The sequence below is a fragment of the Carcharodon carcharias genome, chromosome 13 (genome assembly GCF_017639515.1).
Source record: "Carcharodon carcharias isolate sCarCar2 chromosome 13, sCarCar2.pri, whole genome shotgun sequence".
Taxonomy (NCBI): domain Eukaryota; kingdom Metazoa; phylum Chordata; class Chondrichthyes; order Lamniformes; family Lamnidae; genus Carcharodon; species Carcharodon carcharias.
The window spans coordinates 89,942,163-89,959,713 of record NC_054479.1 but is presented as its reverse complement, the minus strand read 5'-3'; the positions used below and the strand labels follow the sequence as shown (position 1 = coordinate 89,959,713).

Below are 17,551 nucleotides of genomic sequence, written 5' to 3'. Positions count from 1 at the left end.
TAGTTAGACAAGAGCTGGACTTATGTTGTTTAAGTAATTAAATAAACTTTGCATATAAAAAATATGATTTATTCCCTAAAAATGATTCTGATCTATCCACGATAGAACATTTGGTTTGGTTATCATTACTTTCACAAATGTTCAGTGCTTCCAAGGGCTGCAAATTATTTACTTTGGCTGATCATAAAGTTATGACGATAAAGCCATGGAAGGTTACTTCACTGAGCTGCCATAATTTCGGTCAGTATGTGTAATGTTGAAGAAGTTATAAAATACCTGCATTGAAACTATTCCAGTCTAGCAGTTTGTATGATCTTGTGTTACCCATAATTCCGACAAAGGCTGAGTTCAAAACAGCAAGTTAGTAGATCAGTAATAGGAGCAGATCGGAGTAAGCAATACAGAGAGCACAACAAGGACAACACTACTCCACAGGAACTGGAAAGACAGACAATAGAGTTAATAGAGGTTCATTTATCCAGACAGGCCAGAGAGTAAGGACCATGCTACTGCAATCTGGTGCCAGCGTTAGCCATTATATCTTAATAAAATAGAAAAAGACAGGTTGAAAACTAGTTATAAATATTGTTAGCTGTTCATTGGGAGTGTACATTAAATCACAGCTCCATTAGTTTTCAATTTAAATTTATTGTCCAAAGAAGTTGTCCCAATAACGTGTCAGCCAAACACAAAATTAGTAAAAGCATTTCCATCAAAGAGGGGGAAACTGGGAAGGTATAACCCTTAGATTTAAATATTGAGATTAAGAACAGATTTGAATAAACAAAATTCATAAATGGTAAAGTCTTAAGATGAGATAAACAGATCAACTTTACTATCTCTACATAATTAGGCTGTTGTAGATTTTGTTCTTGAGATGTTTTTTTAAATTTAAACCAAAAATATTAAACTTTTATAACTCTCCCAATAAAAGCATTATTGCACTAAAAAGATAAGCATTTCTCAAAAGCCCCATTCCAATAAAAAGGTATTGGTAGAAAAAAGTTGTGGAAATCATTTAAAAAGTAAAGTCATTTAAAATGCTATGAAATGCACACCTTAGCATGCAAATGTAAGTAAGGCTATGCTTGGTTTTCCACTGCTAAAATATATAATTGAAGAGAAGTCCAAGTTTAACATATTCGGGGGATAGTCTCCAAATATATCTGCAATGCATCAACATAGATATATCACCAACCAAAGTCAGCTGAGTTTGCAGGCTGTAAATATATGCTGGCATTTCCCAAATTTGGAAACGCTTTTAGTTTTATTAAACTGAACAGTGAATCCGGAAATATTTTAACAGACTTCCCTAGCCTAAAAAAACCAAGATTAATATTCCACAAGTAAACATTAAAGGGGAGCAACGGCACTGGTTGTTATTCATAGTGAAATCAGTAACGTGTTCTCCTTTGATACATAGTCAGCAGAGTTATTCATTCCTCAAAGTGAGGTTAGAATTTGAAAGAAATTTGCAGCTGATCAATAAAAAATTTAATCCTATACATTGGCTCTTTCCCGTGTTTATTAACTATCTTAAATGTACCAGCAGATTAGTAGAGAATTTTTATTTTGCACAAATTCAAGTCCTCTCACAAAATTTGCACCAAGCTCTTTTTTCAGCAAATGAAACCAGCGTTCAATGGAAAAAAATTACTTACAAATTTGGTCGAAGTTCAATTTTTTTTTATGTAAAGTTTACAAATACGGTAACAGTGGTCATATTAACAGACAAGTAATCCAGGGACTTTGACTAATAATCCAGGAAATGCAAGTTCAAATCCCAATAGTTTGTGAACTGGAAATAAAAAGCTGCTACCAGTGAAAGTGACCAGGAAGCTGCCAGATGGTCACAAAAATCCAACTGGTTCACTAATGTCCTCTGGGAAGGAACCTTGCTGACCTTACCCAGTATGAACTAAAAGTGACTCCAGTTGCACACCAACATGGTTGACTCTTAACTGCCCTCTGAAGCTGTATCAAACCGCTACAAATGGAAATCCCTTACTATAAACATTATGGGATTTCATTCACCACATGGACACCCAGCCGTTAAAAAAAGGTTCCTCACTGCCTTCTCACGAATAAATAGCAATAGGCAATACATGCCAGACTTGTTAGTGATGCCCACATCCCAAGAATGAATAAAAAAAACAACCATAGCAGTGTTCTGGTATACGTAGCTTTGAAATTTAATAATCTTCATGGTCAACCCAACAGTGCAAGAAACCGAGTTTTGAACATTTGTTCCTCATTGAGAAAAGTGACTGCTGGTGAGGTGACTGTCATTGTTCCAAGTACAGAACATTAGAATATATGATCAAATGTAGTAGTTCCAAGATTCCTAATTTTGAAAGAAACTCAAAGATGAAAAATAAACTGTCAAGTAATGTGAAAATTCAGAGAATTAAGTAAATGAGGTGACACACTGCCTCTTAAACACGTGATGAGCCCAGTGTATGCGTGCACAGATGGCTCCTTTCAACATACCTAAGTATTTGATGAGAAAGACAATATTTGTGAAGCTTAGTTGAAATGTGCTCCAACATTTTTAGGCTACTGAGATAACAAATTGGTGTTCACAATCTCCAAGCATAAACCATCCTTGACTCCAGTAAACTGGTCAAAGTAATGGTAAAGTCAGCAGGACTGGAAACAGGGTTAATGTTTCAGGCCAATAAAATTTTCATGAAAGATCATCGACCTGAAACATTAACTGTTTTTCTCTCTTCATAAAGGCTGTCACACCAGCTGAATATTTCCAGCAATATTTCCATTTGCAGTTTTTATTTCAGGTTTCCAGCATTTGCTGTATTTGCTTTTGTGTCACACTAAAGCCGTCCTGAGTATTGGTTACTAGCATTTTTTCAATAAAGACATTTTAAAAGAAAACCACCAGCATGCAAACAAAAAAGTCACCTTGTTAAATATTTCCGCAAGAATTTTGCCAATATAAAACTACTAACAAGTTACTTACAATCTACCTGCAGTCCTCATTTGCGTCCTCGCATTTTTTGTGACTAGTTTGCATAAGAAGCCAACATTTTGAACTTTCATTCCTTAAACCTTCAAGAAGTTGTGAAGCCTTTTCTTTTCCCCAACAAGCTCGTACAATCTGACAGATCCTACTTACCAGGGTTGTGGATTCGGTCCAGTAGCTTCACAGATCTCGCACTGACAACACCACCAACGTGAACAAGAAACCCAGGTGGGAAAGTTGTAAGGGTGAAGAAGGGGAATTCCTATGCATAGAGAAAAAATTGAAATAGTAAACTTACTTGCAAAATGAAATTATAGTCTAGTCAGCACACCTCCATACAAAACCTAATATATATAACCAAGTCAAAGCAATTAAAAATTCTAACAAACTACTGGGTTTATTTCTAGGGGTGCAGAATTCAAAAGTAGTGAAATTTTGTTAAACCTACATAGGACCCTGGTCAGGCCACACTTAAGAGTGGTCTCCATCCAACAAAAAGGGCTTAGAAATGTAGGGAAAAGTGCAAAATATTGATTATTAGGATGGTACCAAAAGTGAGAGATTAGAGTTATCAGGAAAGGTTGAACAGATTGGGTTTTAACCCTTTTGGAAAAGAGAAGACTTAGAAATGACTTTACAGGGGCTTTTAAAAATACGAATGGGTTGGACAGGGTAGATGTGAAGAGAATGTTTCTGCTTGTGGAAGAATCCAAATCTTGGGGCCATAAATCCAGGATGGTTACTAATACATCTAATAGAGAAATAAAGAGAAATTTCTTCACTCAGAAGCTGGTCATAATGTGGAATTTGCTCCAACAGAAAGTGGTTGAGGGAAATAGCTTTGATGCTTTCAAAAGAAACTAGTTGAATAGATAAGGGAAAAGCAAATAGAAAGAGATGTTGAGAGGCTGAGATGAGGTAGATAGAATGGGAACAGAGACTCATGTGGAGTCCCTTCCTTAGGAGTATAATCACCAGCATAGGTTAGTTGGGTGGAAAGGCTGTTTCTATGCTGCGTAATTCGATGTTCATCCACGAATCAAAAATTATCTGTGATAATCCAATTCAAGAACTGGGCTGAAATTGGCACGACCGTTGACGGTTAAAAAGTGGTTTTATTCAGTAACATACGCATGCAATAATTTGAAATTTGAGCCACATGACTACATGAAGTAACAATTGGAAAGTATCTAATACATTAAGGAAATAAGCTTGATACCAATTCCAAGCATTTCAACTTGAAAAAAACAAAATTAGAAGCTGGCCAAAGAAATCACTTAATCAACCACTGAATTGGGGCATCAGAATATGTACAGCACAAAATACTAGTTTAGCCATTCTCAAAAGGAACACAATAGGAAATAAATTACATCAACTCAAGCAGTTTATTTTTAAAACTATCTGATCAAGCAATTCAAGTTACCTGGGATAATACGTTGGCGTTAGCAGATAAGACTACAGCAGAATATACTCTAATCAGTTACAGTGGAGAAAAGGTGATGCACCAGCGTATTTAGAGAGGGTGTAGAGAGATTCACGAGAATGGTTTGAGGGATGAGGGATTCCAGTTATGTAGATAGACTGGAGAAGCTGCAGCTGCTCACCTTGGAGAAGGCTGAGAGGAGATTTGAAAGAGGTATTCAAAATGATGAGGGATCTGGACAGAGTATAGGGAAAAACTTCCCAGAACCAGAGGACACAGATTTAAGGTAATTGGCAAAAGAAACAATGGTGACATGAGGAAAACTTTTTTTTAATGCAGCGAGCAGTTAGGATCTGGAATACACTACTTGAGAATGTGGTGGAAACAGGTTAAATAGAGACATTCAAAAAGGAATAGGGTCATTACCTGGAAAGGAAAATGTACAGGGCTACAAGGAAAAGGTGGGGAATGGCAAAGGTGAATTGTTCTTGCAGAGGACCAGCACAGACATGATGGGTTGAATGGTCTCCTTCTGTGCTGTAATTATTCTATGATTGTAAACGAAGGTGGCCATTTAACCATCTAAAGCGACCCCACCTGCTTTGCTGCACTGAATTACACAGAAGGAGCCCACAGCATAGAAACAGTGGCCATTCCACTGAACTGGTCTATGCCAGTTTTTGTGCTGCACAAGGCTTTCTTTCACCCCTCTTCATCTTAACCTACCAGCAGATTTTTCCATTTCTGTCTCCCTCATGCAACACCTTAAGTGCATTTGTGCTATTTGCAAATTTGACATTCTTATCACTCTTTAGAAATCATAGAAATTTACAGCATGGAAGGAGGCTACGTGGTCCATTTTGTTTTTTCTGGCCAACAAGGAACCATCCAGCCTAATCCCACTTTCTGGCTCGTAATCCGTAGCCTTGCAAGTTACTGGGCTTCAAATGCACACACAAGCATTTCATCGATGTAATGAGGCTTTCCGTCTTTAGCCCATTCTTAGGCAGTGAATTTCAGGTCCCCACCTCTTTTCTGGGTGAAAATATTTCCTTACTTCTTACCCTGAATCTATACACCCTGGTTATGAAGCCTTCAACTAAGCAGAATAGGACCTTCCTTTCCGCTCTGCCTAGACCCCTTATAATTTTATACACTTCAGTTAGGTCTCCCCTCAGCCTCCTCTGTTCCAAAGAAAAAAACCCATTGGGTAAAAAAGCATTCTATTGGACTTATTAGTGACCAAGCTCCTAGGTCCAAAAATAGAGTCATCCCTACATATTCCTGATCAAATCCTTTAATAATTTTAAAGACCTCTGCTCGGTCACTCCTAATAGATTACATTGAATAAATACTATTGCTCATATCTATACATTGGATGGGGTGGTATGAAGTAGCCAATGTTGGGGTACGATTTTATTTCCCATGGTCCAAGCTTTATGGTCATGTCACTATCTTACATTTATTGCCCCTAGTTTTTGTCTATTCTGCCATTGGAACCGTCTTCTCTACGTCTCCCCTATCAAACCTGTGCATAATCTTAAAGACCTCCATTCAGTCAGCTCTCAGTCTTCCCTTTTCTAGTATATTCTGGATTTAGATATCCATACCTATTAGTTAGTATTTTGCCAACATACAATTCAACTAAATTCTGCAACTTAAAACATAGAAGTGCAGGAAGTGGCATTCTATTTCCCTCATATTTAACAAGACAGATAAACTTTAAAGGAGGCTGAATCTTGACACAGAAGTATATAAAAAATGCCATACTCTTCAAAACCAAAGTCTGCACAGTAATCAAGTATAAACAGTCCTAAATAAAAGCCATTCAGAATGCTTACCCTGTGCTCAAAAGCAGACTGAGTTTGCTGTCGGTAGAGTGCTTTCAGTGGACCTCCATCTTTCCCACCGCTCCCACTTCCCATACCTAAGAGATTATCAGGCAGGTGCATTATAAGCGGATTACAATACTCAACAGAAAATTTTAAAATGAATCAGCACAGACATACTTTTCAATACCCAATAAGAGTAGAAGTGATTATCAAGAAAATTGACCAGATGCCTATTTTGCTTGAAAAGATAAGGGCTGCCAACCAAAATGTTAATACAATGCTGGCTTTTCTGATATGTACAGACCTATCTGTACCTTTTAATAGTGTTTTAATATTTCAGGTTACCAATCATTTGAGAGTTATTTCTCCATCTTACTACTTCTTCATTCACTAACTTCATCTGTTCATTATGTCCTGCTTTTTTGTCTTTTTAATTGTTTAGCTCCATTTAATCTGAAACATGAATGTGCACCTTCAACCACATACCAATTACACAGTAACCTCTCCAGTCCAGAACTCCAAAATCTGGAAACAACAGTTGTCCAAAATTTTATTTACCTGGGCCTGCAACTCTCAGACACACCACTCACGACGATACAGCAAATTGCTGGCAAGTGTAACTCTCTCACTGACTGACATGTTCAGAAAGTGGGAAAAATTGGTCATGGATCTGAGCTGGGAAGACAAGTGGCAACTTCAAACTTTGTTGTGTTGTGCTCCTGTCTGCCTGTTGCATAGGCTCTTTAGCCCAGACTGGAGACTGAATTGCAGGCGCACACAGGTGTGTGTGTGTGTGTGTCTGTATTTGGGGAGGATGGGGGTGGTGATAGGAGAGAGGCTGATTACTGTGTGTGTTAAAATGTGGTCACATTGGAAGACAGTTAGGGAAGCACTGGTGTAGAGGGTACTGATTAGGTAAGAGCTTGAGAAAACTGCAAGTGTCTTCAAATGTATACTATGAATGCATTGGGATTTACAAGCCTCAATGCATATTTATAAATGAATGTCTTGCTTAACTGTTGATGATGCTCAATTTTATTCTGGACCCTTGTGCATTAGTGCGCCAGCCCATGTTTTCAAACGAATGGATTTGGAAATGCATACTTTTGTGTGTTGCTGAAAAAAGAGACATGCTGTTGAAGTTTTTCATCTTGCACTCATCAGGGCAGACGCAAGAATGCCAATTTCAAAGGGAGCAACAATTTATACTGCATGAGAAGAGTGTGTCGATTGGTTGGCAAGTTGATGCTGATTGGTTGAGGTGTTGCTTTTGTTTAATTCAAGGGGCATAATGCCTGCATAAATGTAGCTTCTAGGAGTGAGCCACACTGATAATCTTAAATTAACACACTTTCATGCCTTAATGCTAGTTTTGGCATCTTTTATGTCTCAGGTACCTATTTATATCGGGTTCACACACTTTTGTTTAAGCGTTCTAACTTTATTCTATAAATTCTTAAATCCAGAAATGCCTTGGTCCCAAACACTCTTACAGGAGAGGTTCCAGCGTATTTAAACAGCTCTAAATTTAAAATGTTAGCCATTGGCCTGTTATGTTTGGGTCCATACTCAATATTTAAATGGAGTTAAGAGCCACATTCACACAAAACACTTAGAATCACTTCAAATGGCTCATTATCATAATAAATTTACCATGCAACCTACTAATTACACTCTGCTTCTGTACGTTTGAATGTCTACCAAGATATTAAAACACTTACATCTGCAGCAGCTTCCTGAATTCCTATACACACATTTATAGTGAAAACTGCTTATGTAAACCTGACACACTGTAGCTACATCTTACACCCAATGTTATAGACTCAAACATATACAGCACAGGCGGCCGTTCGGCCTATCATGTCCACACTAGTCAACAAAGATCTGACTACACTAATCCCATTTTCCAGCGCTTGGCCCATAGCCCTGGAGGCCTTGGCAACACAAGTGACTATCTAAAGACTTCTTAAATGTTACGAGAGTTTCTGACTCAACCACCCTTTCAGACAGCGAGTTCCAGACACCTACCATCTTCCGGGTGAAAACATTTCTCCTAAACTCCCCTCTTCACCTTCTACCTCTTACCTTAAATCTATGCCCCATGGTTATTGACCTCTCGCCTCTATTAATGGAAAAAGTGCCTTCCTATCCACCCTATGTCCCTCATAATCTTATACACCTCTATCATGTCCCCTCTCAGTCTTCACTGCTCCATGGAAAACAACTCCAGCCTATCCAGTCTTTCCTTATAGCTCAGGCCCTTCAGCCCAGGCAGCATCCTGGTAAATCTCCTCTGCGCCCTCTCCAGTGTAATCATATCCTTCCTATAATGTGGTGACCAGGACTGCACACAGTACTCTAGTTGTGGCCTAACAAGCGTTTTATGCAGTTCCAGCATAACCTCACTGCTCTTGTATTCTATACCTCAGCTAATAAAGGCAAGTATCTCATATGCCTTCTTAACTACCTTACCCACCTACCTATCCTGCTACCTTCAGGGATCTATGGATATGCACACCAAGGTCCCTCTGATCATCAGTACTTTCCAGGGTCCTACCATTCATAATGTCATCCCCTGCCTTGTTAGCCCTCCCCAAGTGCATTACCTCATACTTTGCCGGGTTGAATTCCATTTGCCACTGCTCTGCCCACCTGACCAGTCCATTGATATCCTCCAGTTTACGGCTATTCTCCTCACTTTTTACCACCCTACCAATTTCCATGTTATCTGCAAACTTCTTGATCATACTCCCTATATTTAAGTCCAAATCATTTATGTACACCACAAACAGCAAGGGCTCTGACACTGAGCCCTGCGGAACCCCACTGGAAACAGACTTCCAGTCACAGAAATATCTCTCTAGCATCACCCTCTGCTTCCTGCCTCTCAGCCAATTTTGGATCCAAGGTGACACTTTGCTTTGGATCCCATTGGCTCTTACTTTCTTGACCAGTCTGCCATGAGGAACCTTAACAAAAGCCTTGCTAAAGTCCATGTAGACCACATCAAATGCATTAGTCTCATCAACATTCCTGGTTACTTCCTCAAAAACTTTGTTCAAATTTGTCAAACACGACCTTCCCTTAACAAATCCATGCTGACTATCCCGGATTAATCTGTGTCCCTCCCAGATGCAGATATATTAATCCATGTCTCTCCCAAAGTGCAGATATATTCTGTCCCTCAGAATTCTTTCTAGTAACTTCCCCACCACTGAGGGTAGACTGACTGGCCTGTAATTTCCTGGTCTATCCCTTCCTCTTTTTTTTAAATGACGGGACAATGTCAGCAGTCCTCTGGCACCTACCTGTGGTCCTCTATGGCACCTCACCTGTGGCCACAGGGATTTGAAAATTACTGCCAAGGGTCCTGATATCTCTTCCCTTGCCTCCCTCAACAGCCTGGGCTACATCTCATCTGGGCCTGAAGATTTATCCATTTTTAAGGCCACTAAACCCGCTAGTACCTTCACTCTCTCTATGTTAATTTCCTCTAATATTTCACAGTCCTCCACCCTGATGTCTATACCTGCATCGTCCTTTTCCATTGTGAAGACCGACACAAAGTATTCATTATGGGCTGCACCCATGTCTTCCAGGTCTGCACACAGGTTACTTCTATGGCCCCTAATTGGCCCTACTCTTTCCCTAGTTATTCTCTTGCTTGTTATATATTTAAAAAACCCCTTTGGGTTTTCCTTTATTCTACCAACCAATGCTTTCTCATGCACTCTCTTAGCTTTCCTAATTTCCTTTTTAAGTTCCCCCCTGCACTTTTTATACTCCTCTAGGGACTCTGCCATATTGACCCATCAGTATCTGCCATAAGCTTCGCTTTTTCTCTTAATCCTTATCTTTATGTCCCTTGACATCCAGAGTTCTCCAGAATTGGTCCCCCCCGCCTCCGTCTTTTCAGGAACATATTTGCCCTGTACTCTCGCTATTTCCTCCTTGAATGCCTCCCACTGCTCTGACACAATTTTATCTGCAAGTAGCTGCTCCCAGTCCACTTGCGCCAAATCTTATCTCATTTTAGTAAAATTAGTCTTTCCCCAGTTTAGAACTTCTATTCCCTGCCCAACCTTATCCTTTTCCATAAGTATCCTAAATCTAACTGAGTTACAGTCACCATCTCCAAAATGCTCCCCTACTGAAACACTTTCCACCTGCCTGGGCTCATTTCCGAATATCAGAACTGCCCCCTCTCTTGTTAGGCTTTCCACATACTGGCTAAAAAAGTTCTCCTGGATGCAACTTAAGAATTTTGTTCCATCCCTACTGTGCACACTAAAACTATCCCAGTTAATATTTGGGTAGTTAAAATCCCCTATTACTGCCTTATTATTCTTACACTTCTCTGAAATCTGATTACATATTTGATCCTCTATCTCTCCCTGACTGTTTGGGAGGCAACAGTATAGAACCAACAGCATGTTTGCCCCTTTTATGTTTTTTACTTCTACCCATATGGCCTCATGTGATGATCCTTCCAAGATATCCCTCCTCACTGCTATAATTGATTCCTTGATCAATGTTTCGAACCCCCCACTCCTCTTCTAACACTCTCTCCATCTCATCTGAATACCCTATAACCAGGAATGTTGAGCTGCCAATCCTGCTCTTCTTTTAGCCAATTCTCAGTAATAGCTATGATATCATACTCCCACATTCCTATCTGCACCCGCAGCTCGTGTGTCTTATTCTTCAAGCTACTTACATTAAAATATATTCCATTTGGCCTTGCTAAACTCACCTCTTTCTTATCTAGCCTGTTTCCTCTGCCTTCCAGACTCACTTACTAGCATTTTAACTTCTAATTCCATATCAGCTTCTCTCCCCTCCGAACTACTTTTCAGGATCCCATCCCCCTGCAAAATAATGTCTAAATCCGCCCCAACAACATTAGCAAACCTCCCTGCAAGGATGCTCATCCTGTTCCTGTTCAAATGTAACCCATCCAACTTGCACAGGTCTCACCTCCCCTAGAATGGGTCCCAATGCCTCAGGAATCTAAAGCCTCCCTCCTGCACCATCTCTCCAGCCAAGCACTCAGCTGCTCTATCCTTCTGTTCCTATAACCACTGCTGCATGGCACTGGGAGTAATCCGGAGATTACTACCTTTGAAGTCCAGCTTTTCAATTTCTGACCTAACTCCCTAAAGGAAGACCTCATTTCTCTTTCTTCCTATGTCATTGGTCCCAACATGGACCACGACCTCTGGCAGCTCACCCTTCCCCTTCAGAATACTCTGCAGCCGTTCCATGACATCCTTGACCCTGGCACCTTGGAGGCAACATCCATCCAGGAGTCACGTCTACAGCCGCAGAAGCGCCTGTCTACTCCCTTTACTAACAAATCCCCTACCACTATTGCCCCTCCACATTTCTTCCTTGCCCCCCACCGAGCAGCTCGACCACCCACAGTGCCATGGCCTTGGCTCTGGTTGGCCTCCACAGAGGAACCGTCACTCTCAACATTTCCCAAGGCCAAAAAATGGTTTGCGAGCGAGATGCACTCGGGGGATTCCCTCACTACCTGTCTGGTCCCCTTCTCTGTCTGGCGGTCACCCATTCCCTCTCTTCTTGCACTTCCTTAAGCTGCGGGGTGACCATGTCTTGAAACATGCTATCCACGAACCTCAGCCTCGTGAACATACCATAGTGCCCCTAGCTGCCGTTCGAGTTCCCAAATCCGGAGCTCGAGTTGCTCCAATCGGAGGCATCTCCTGCATACGTGGTCATCCAGACTGCCAGGAAAATCTAGGATTTCCCACATAGCGCAGGATATGCAAATCACAGGACTGAGCCTCCTAGACATATCTTAACTAAAGAGAATATAGACCGTTGTTTTTATTTTACTCTTACTTCTACTTGAGCATAGACTAGATGCTAGATTCTCCAGATAGACTAGCTCTTCTAGGTGCTGCCAACTGCCTGTCTCAGGGTGCTCCTCTTGCATTTTCCTCTAGGTGCTGCTGACTGCCTGGCTCGGGGTCCTCCTCTCACACTCACCTGTAATGGCATCACTGGCAGGAAGGTGTAATTATGGTATGACAAGTTCATATATGCAGTTTCCATTATAACTACAGACATGGGAATTTAAACGGAAATATAAAAATCTGTACAGAATACAATATTTTAAAATGGGAACCCTGGATTCTGGTCTAATAATCCCTCCAACCCTGCTTTACCTTGGTCCTGACTCAGTTTGAAATTTTATGGGAAATCTAGTATATTTTTGTGTGTTATTGACTTTTGCAACTAGAATTTTTTATACTGAAATCATTTTCTTTAATAATCACTTTCTCTTAATTTATAAACACTTACATGAATTTTTTTTTTTAATTTTAGGGATAAACAGAATTTAAAGGAAAAGCCTAATCTAAACTTCTGTATTAAATGTTTTAGCTGTGTCTTTGATAAGGAAACAGTGCAGACTTACCAATACTTCTGTATAGGCCTTTGATTCACATAAGCTAATTTTCTTTAAAGGAATAAACAGTACAAAGCAATAGTGCACACAATTTTATAACTCTTTTCACAAGAGAAAAATGAGCTAATGCAAGATTGTACTGAAGAAAGGACAACACAGAATTAAAACACGCTAATTAAAGGTCAAGAAAAGAAATAGAGTTTTAAGACAATCAGCCTTAGCTGGATCAACAGGAAAACGCATAACCAAATTAACAATATTAACAAATGAATAAAGTAAGCATTGGACTGCACACAGCAACCAGAACACTCAACAAGACAAATATTTAATGAACTATGTAAATGTGATGAATGAATGAAGTGGTTCCCAATCACTATTAGCCATGATTCATTATATTCATAACTTCATTTCCGCCTACCCCATTTCATTTCCATTGGCAATTTCTATGATACAAAACATTTAACTAGGGCAAATTTGTAGGTAAGTTCTGAACTTTTGGGTTACTAGCAACTGTTAAGTGCAGAGCAAAAAAAAGTTTAAATTTGCAATTTACAGAATTGTACATTAGTTTGATTTGTTTTTCTTGAATAACTTCTCATTTGCCAATTAAAGTCAGAACAATTTCCACTTTTGCATGCTTTTTTTCCCTTAATTCAGGCACAGTTGTCTGGCTGTTTGCTTTAATGTAATGTAAGCACAAAAGTTTTAGGTACTGAGCAAACAGGCTTTCTAAAAGTTAGTATTTTTTTTACATTAATCAATCCTACCAGAGGCAGTTAGAAGCAACTCTTCATTGAAAGACACAGTTTTCCTCAGACAGACTGGGCTCGCATAGCCAGAGTGAGGAGGGGTAAGGCTGTGCAGAGCCTCCAAGCGAAGGAGATGTGTACTTTTATGATGGGGGGAACCGGAAGAGAGGGATGGGGAACTGGGAAAGAGGAAAATCCTAGGCCCCTCAGGGAAAGGTGCTGCTGTAGAAAGGTAGCAGGAAAAAGATGAAAAAGAAGTTGGAGGTTCAGAAGATCACATACAGAAGGTGAAGAAAACACTGCATGGAAAGTCATATGAAAGCAAAACAAATTTGATATACATTTGGCAAAATGAACACATATACACAAAATACATAAATAACCAATGAAAACTTTCAGAGGCTGATGCAATCAATTAAAAAACAAATACCTTTCTACATATTGACTTAAAATAAGCCAGTTGTAGTGGGCACTGAACATTTTTTATGTATTAAAAAAGGTTGCTCCTTTGGGTGTCTCAGCTAATTGCAAGCAGCATACTGTCTATTAGAGGAAACATTAGCAGAAAGGCTTCATTGCTGTTTAGAAAAAACATCTTAAGCAAACTGAAGCGAACTGGATACCCCCTGTTAATTAGATGCTTGGACAGTGCACCTATCCATACACAGGTGATGTCCCCTATAGGTGTACAAAATGAACAATCCTTCTCAGCACATTTCCCTCAGCTTTGCTCTACTACAAATACTTCCCAAAAGTAGTTGAGAAATACTTCCTCTACTCAGATGCAACGCAACTTCTGAAAACGAATATTTGGTATTCCAAATATTGACTTATATGTTTAAAATTAAAAACCTACTTTCTCATTCACTGCCTAACTATGGTACTGATTAAACTGGGCGTTCACTTTTTTTTTTAAATGTGCCCGTAAACAGGCTTAGCTAAAAAGACATGACTGTATAATTCACAACCTATTATAGCCTATACACATTCCAAAAAATGCACAGACATAATAGAAAACAAAACTGTTTCAAAGTATAGCACATTATCAAGGGATGGCATAAATTAAACTTGGGTCACAGTTCTTATCCTTTAAGGAAAAGGTTCTTTTCTCAGTGGGAAAAAAAAAGGCTACAGCTAAAGCAGAAATTCACAGGCCCAGGTTTTGCAGCTGTGGTAACAATGAAACTGTCAGTGTTTGTCCTGATAGCAGCTTTTGGTGCCCACACATGCACAATTAAACATGGAAACCCAGAGGTTGCTGACAGAGATCCCCTGCTCCTCTACAGTGTGAGCTGTTGTAAGTTCTCGCATATGGAATATAATCACTTGAATTGACATGAACATCAATGTTAATGCCATTTGTCTTTGTAATTGTAATTGGAAAATTACTTTGTTGAATGAGATGTAACTGGGTTTTTAACAGCTTACTAAGTTTATAACTCCCACTGAACAACCTATCTAGTGGTGAAAACTAATTTTATATTTGTGGAAGATCAAATGTCTCTATTACAATAAACAAAGTTTTTAAAATAATTTTTAAAAATAAGTTTGCTCGTGATTCTTCAGCTTCTGCGTTAATCCTAGATTGGAGGGGGAAAAATCAGCCCATTGCACTTTCATTGGCGGGGTAGACACTAACATTGCAGCATCATTAAAAAATAAAACCAGACAGACCATTCAGCTGTGACCCTGGTATGGAATCAGGACATACATATACACACCCAGCCCCATCTGCAAAGTCCACATTTTTAAAAAATTCCTTCACAGGATATGGGCATCATTAGCAGCAACAACAGTATTTGTTGTCCATCCCTGATTGCCCTCGAGAAGGTGGCAGTGAACCACCTTCTTGAACTTCTGTAGTCCATATGGTGTGGGTACACTCACGGTGCTGTTAGGAAGGGACATCCAGGATGTTGATTATCGTGGAGACCAAAAACAATGGTTTTGGTCTACCTAAATGTCAGCTGGAGAATGTTTCTGCTCATCCAATGCGGAGAAGAAGCAGTGGAGAGAATGAGAAAGGTGGTGGTGAGGTAGAGCTTTGCAGCATCAGCATACATGTGGATGATGTTGCCAAGGGGCAGTATATATAACAAATAGTAGCAGGGCGGCGGAAACCAGAGATAACAATGGGGGAGCAGGAAGAGAAGCCACTGATTCTCTGGCTATGACTGGATTAATGTTGCCTCCTGACATGAGAGGAATGTTTGGGGCCTGGGAAACGGTGTAGGTGGTGGTGAACAGGCAAGTGTTGCACAGGAAAGTGCATGGAAAGGCAACTGAAAGTCGGGTTGATGAAATAGTGAATAAGTGCAAGTCAAGAGGCAGCAGGGTGAGAGGCAAAAAGTTGTTAAAATGTGCATGCTGATGGGGAATCTTGAAGATAATAATGATGATTTAGTAAATGTGGAAGGTGGTCAAGGAATACTCTAACTGTGAAGAAAGTGGGAGACTGGCGTATCCAGTATATGTTTTCAGCACTCTAATTTTCACCTTAGGCTTGCATCTGGAGGCTTCTGTATTGTTTCTAGCCTTTTTCTTTAGTTGCGCCACTGACTGTCTTAGCTATTTGCATATTTCTTTTTAAATGTATTTCTCTCATCATTTAACAATGTGCTGTTTTTCTTCTGAACAGATTGCAGTTCACAAAACTCTGACAGGGTTGAATAATTTTTTGGCATATTTTATTTCTTGTTTCTCGCCAATCCCTTTCTTCCCAAGTCTATTAAAATACTTATTTACCTTTCAATTTTCAGATCCTCAGCATTCTAACCAAAACATTCACCTGTCATTGCTCTTTACCGCTATGTTTACAGCATTTTTTTTGTCGTGCTTCTGTTGCTGATCACAGGAAAGTAGAGGAACAATCTAGAATAGGAGTTTTTATGCACTAAAGTGGATAAAACTGCTGCCTGAATTTCTCCAGTGGATCACGAAAAACAATTAACATCCACAAAACACAAAAAAGTCCAATTATTAGCCATTTGCTGTATAAAGAAAATTCAAATATTCTAAATAAATGTTGTTAAAGGTCAAATATGTGTACTTTAGTTGTTTCAAGTGTGAAAATGTCAGACCCAGAATACCAAATGTTGGAAACAAGATGTCTGTACCTATGTCACGATCTTACATAATCCATGCTTTAACTGTGTAATACCTCTAGAGCTCTCTTTACCTAGCACCATCTCAAATATACTGACTGGCTCCCAAAATACACTGATTAGAAACAGCACTTGAGTAAAACCGGGCCCCTCTTGGCATAGTTTTTAAACTGCTATTTGAACATTGTTTTAATTGAGATCAAATTAACTTTAAAAAAGCGCAAATATCCAGATTGAATAGGGTGGACACACAGTGTAACACACCTAATATTCAAGTGTTCAGGCATTTGTAAGCCAAGCTACTGTAGAAATTAAGGGAGTTGAAAAGTTATTTAAACCCAAAGAGTATCCAATTCCATTTTTATTTTCTTGAAAACAGACAATAGCTCAGCTTTTGTATTTTAAATGTGTCCAGCTATAATAAAGAAAGAAATTTCCACAGCATCTGAATTCATTCATTGTGATTCAAAGACTTTAAAAAAAAATTCTGGTCCAATTCAGTTTTCTGCTCTTCATATTTCAATGAGAGGAATTAGGTTTTGACAAACAGAATGAGGTGCTTCAAGCGCAAAAAAACACAAACTTACAACAAAAAAAGAAGCGGGGTGGAGGTGCCTTACCAGTTTTAGGTGTCAAACTCAAGTCTGTGTCAGAAGAGGAGGACTGTCGACTGTAGGACTTGGAAGGTGAAAAGGAATAGGTTTGATTTTTCAGTGGGGTGGAGGGTCCAGATGAATGAGTAACAGGGTTGGGATCTTCACTGAAGGGAACCCTGCCAGAAGAAGCGGGAAACACATTCAGTAACCCTGTGCTAAGGATCTAAGCAATGATGGAATGTTCCAAATACAGGGGAGACAGCAGTTGCTTCTATGTGCAGGCTGGGGATGAGGCCAAAAGGCAAGGAACTGCTGTCCATACACTGAAGATTCTGGGGAGATATTTGGCTGCCCAGGTTTGTACATTAAACACAGGAAACAGGTTAAAAATTCTGGAGCACAAATCAAACCATGTACCAGAAACCGGAGCCAGA

General features: G+C 39.5%; 1 protein-coding gene across 7 annotated transcripts in view; it reads right to left on the bottom strand.

Annotated features, from left to right (window-relative positions):
* c2cd5 (C2 calcium dependent domain containing 5) overlaps positions 1–17,551 on the bottom strand; it is a 104,037-nt gene that overhangs the window by 55,744 nt on the left and 30,742 nt on the right. For 5 of the 7 annotated variants that reach the window (XM_041202200.1, XM_041202202.1, XM_041202201.1 and 2 more), the window contains 3 exons: positions 17,142–17,293; positions 6,245–6,330; positions 3,134–3,242 (listed from right to left, as the gene is read on the bottom strand). In XM_041202200.1, the coding sequence (XP_041058134.1) occupies positions 3,134–3,242; positions 6,245–6,330; positions 17,142–17,293 (347 nt within the window). Of the gene's footprint in view, positions 1–3,133; positions 3,243–6,244; positions 6,331–13,435; positions 13,637–17,141; positions 17,294–17,551 lie in introns of all 7 variants that reach the window. The other 2 variants (XM_041202206.1, XM_041202205.1) reach the window with 2 other exon arrangements.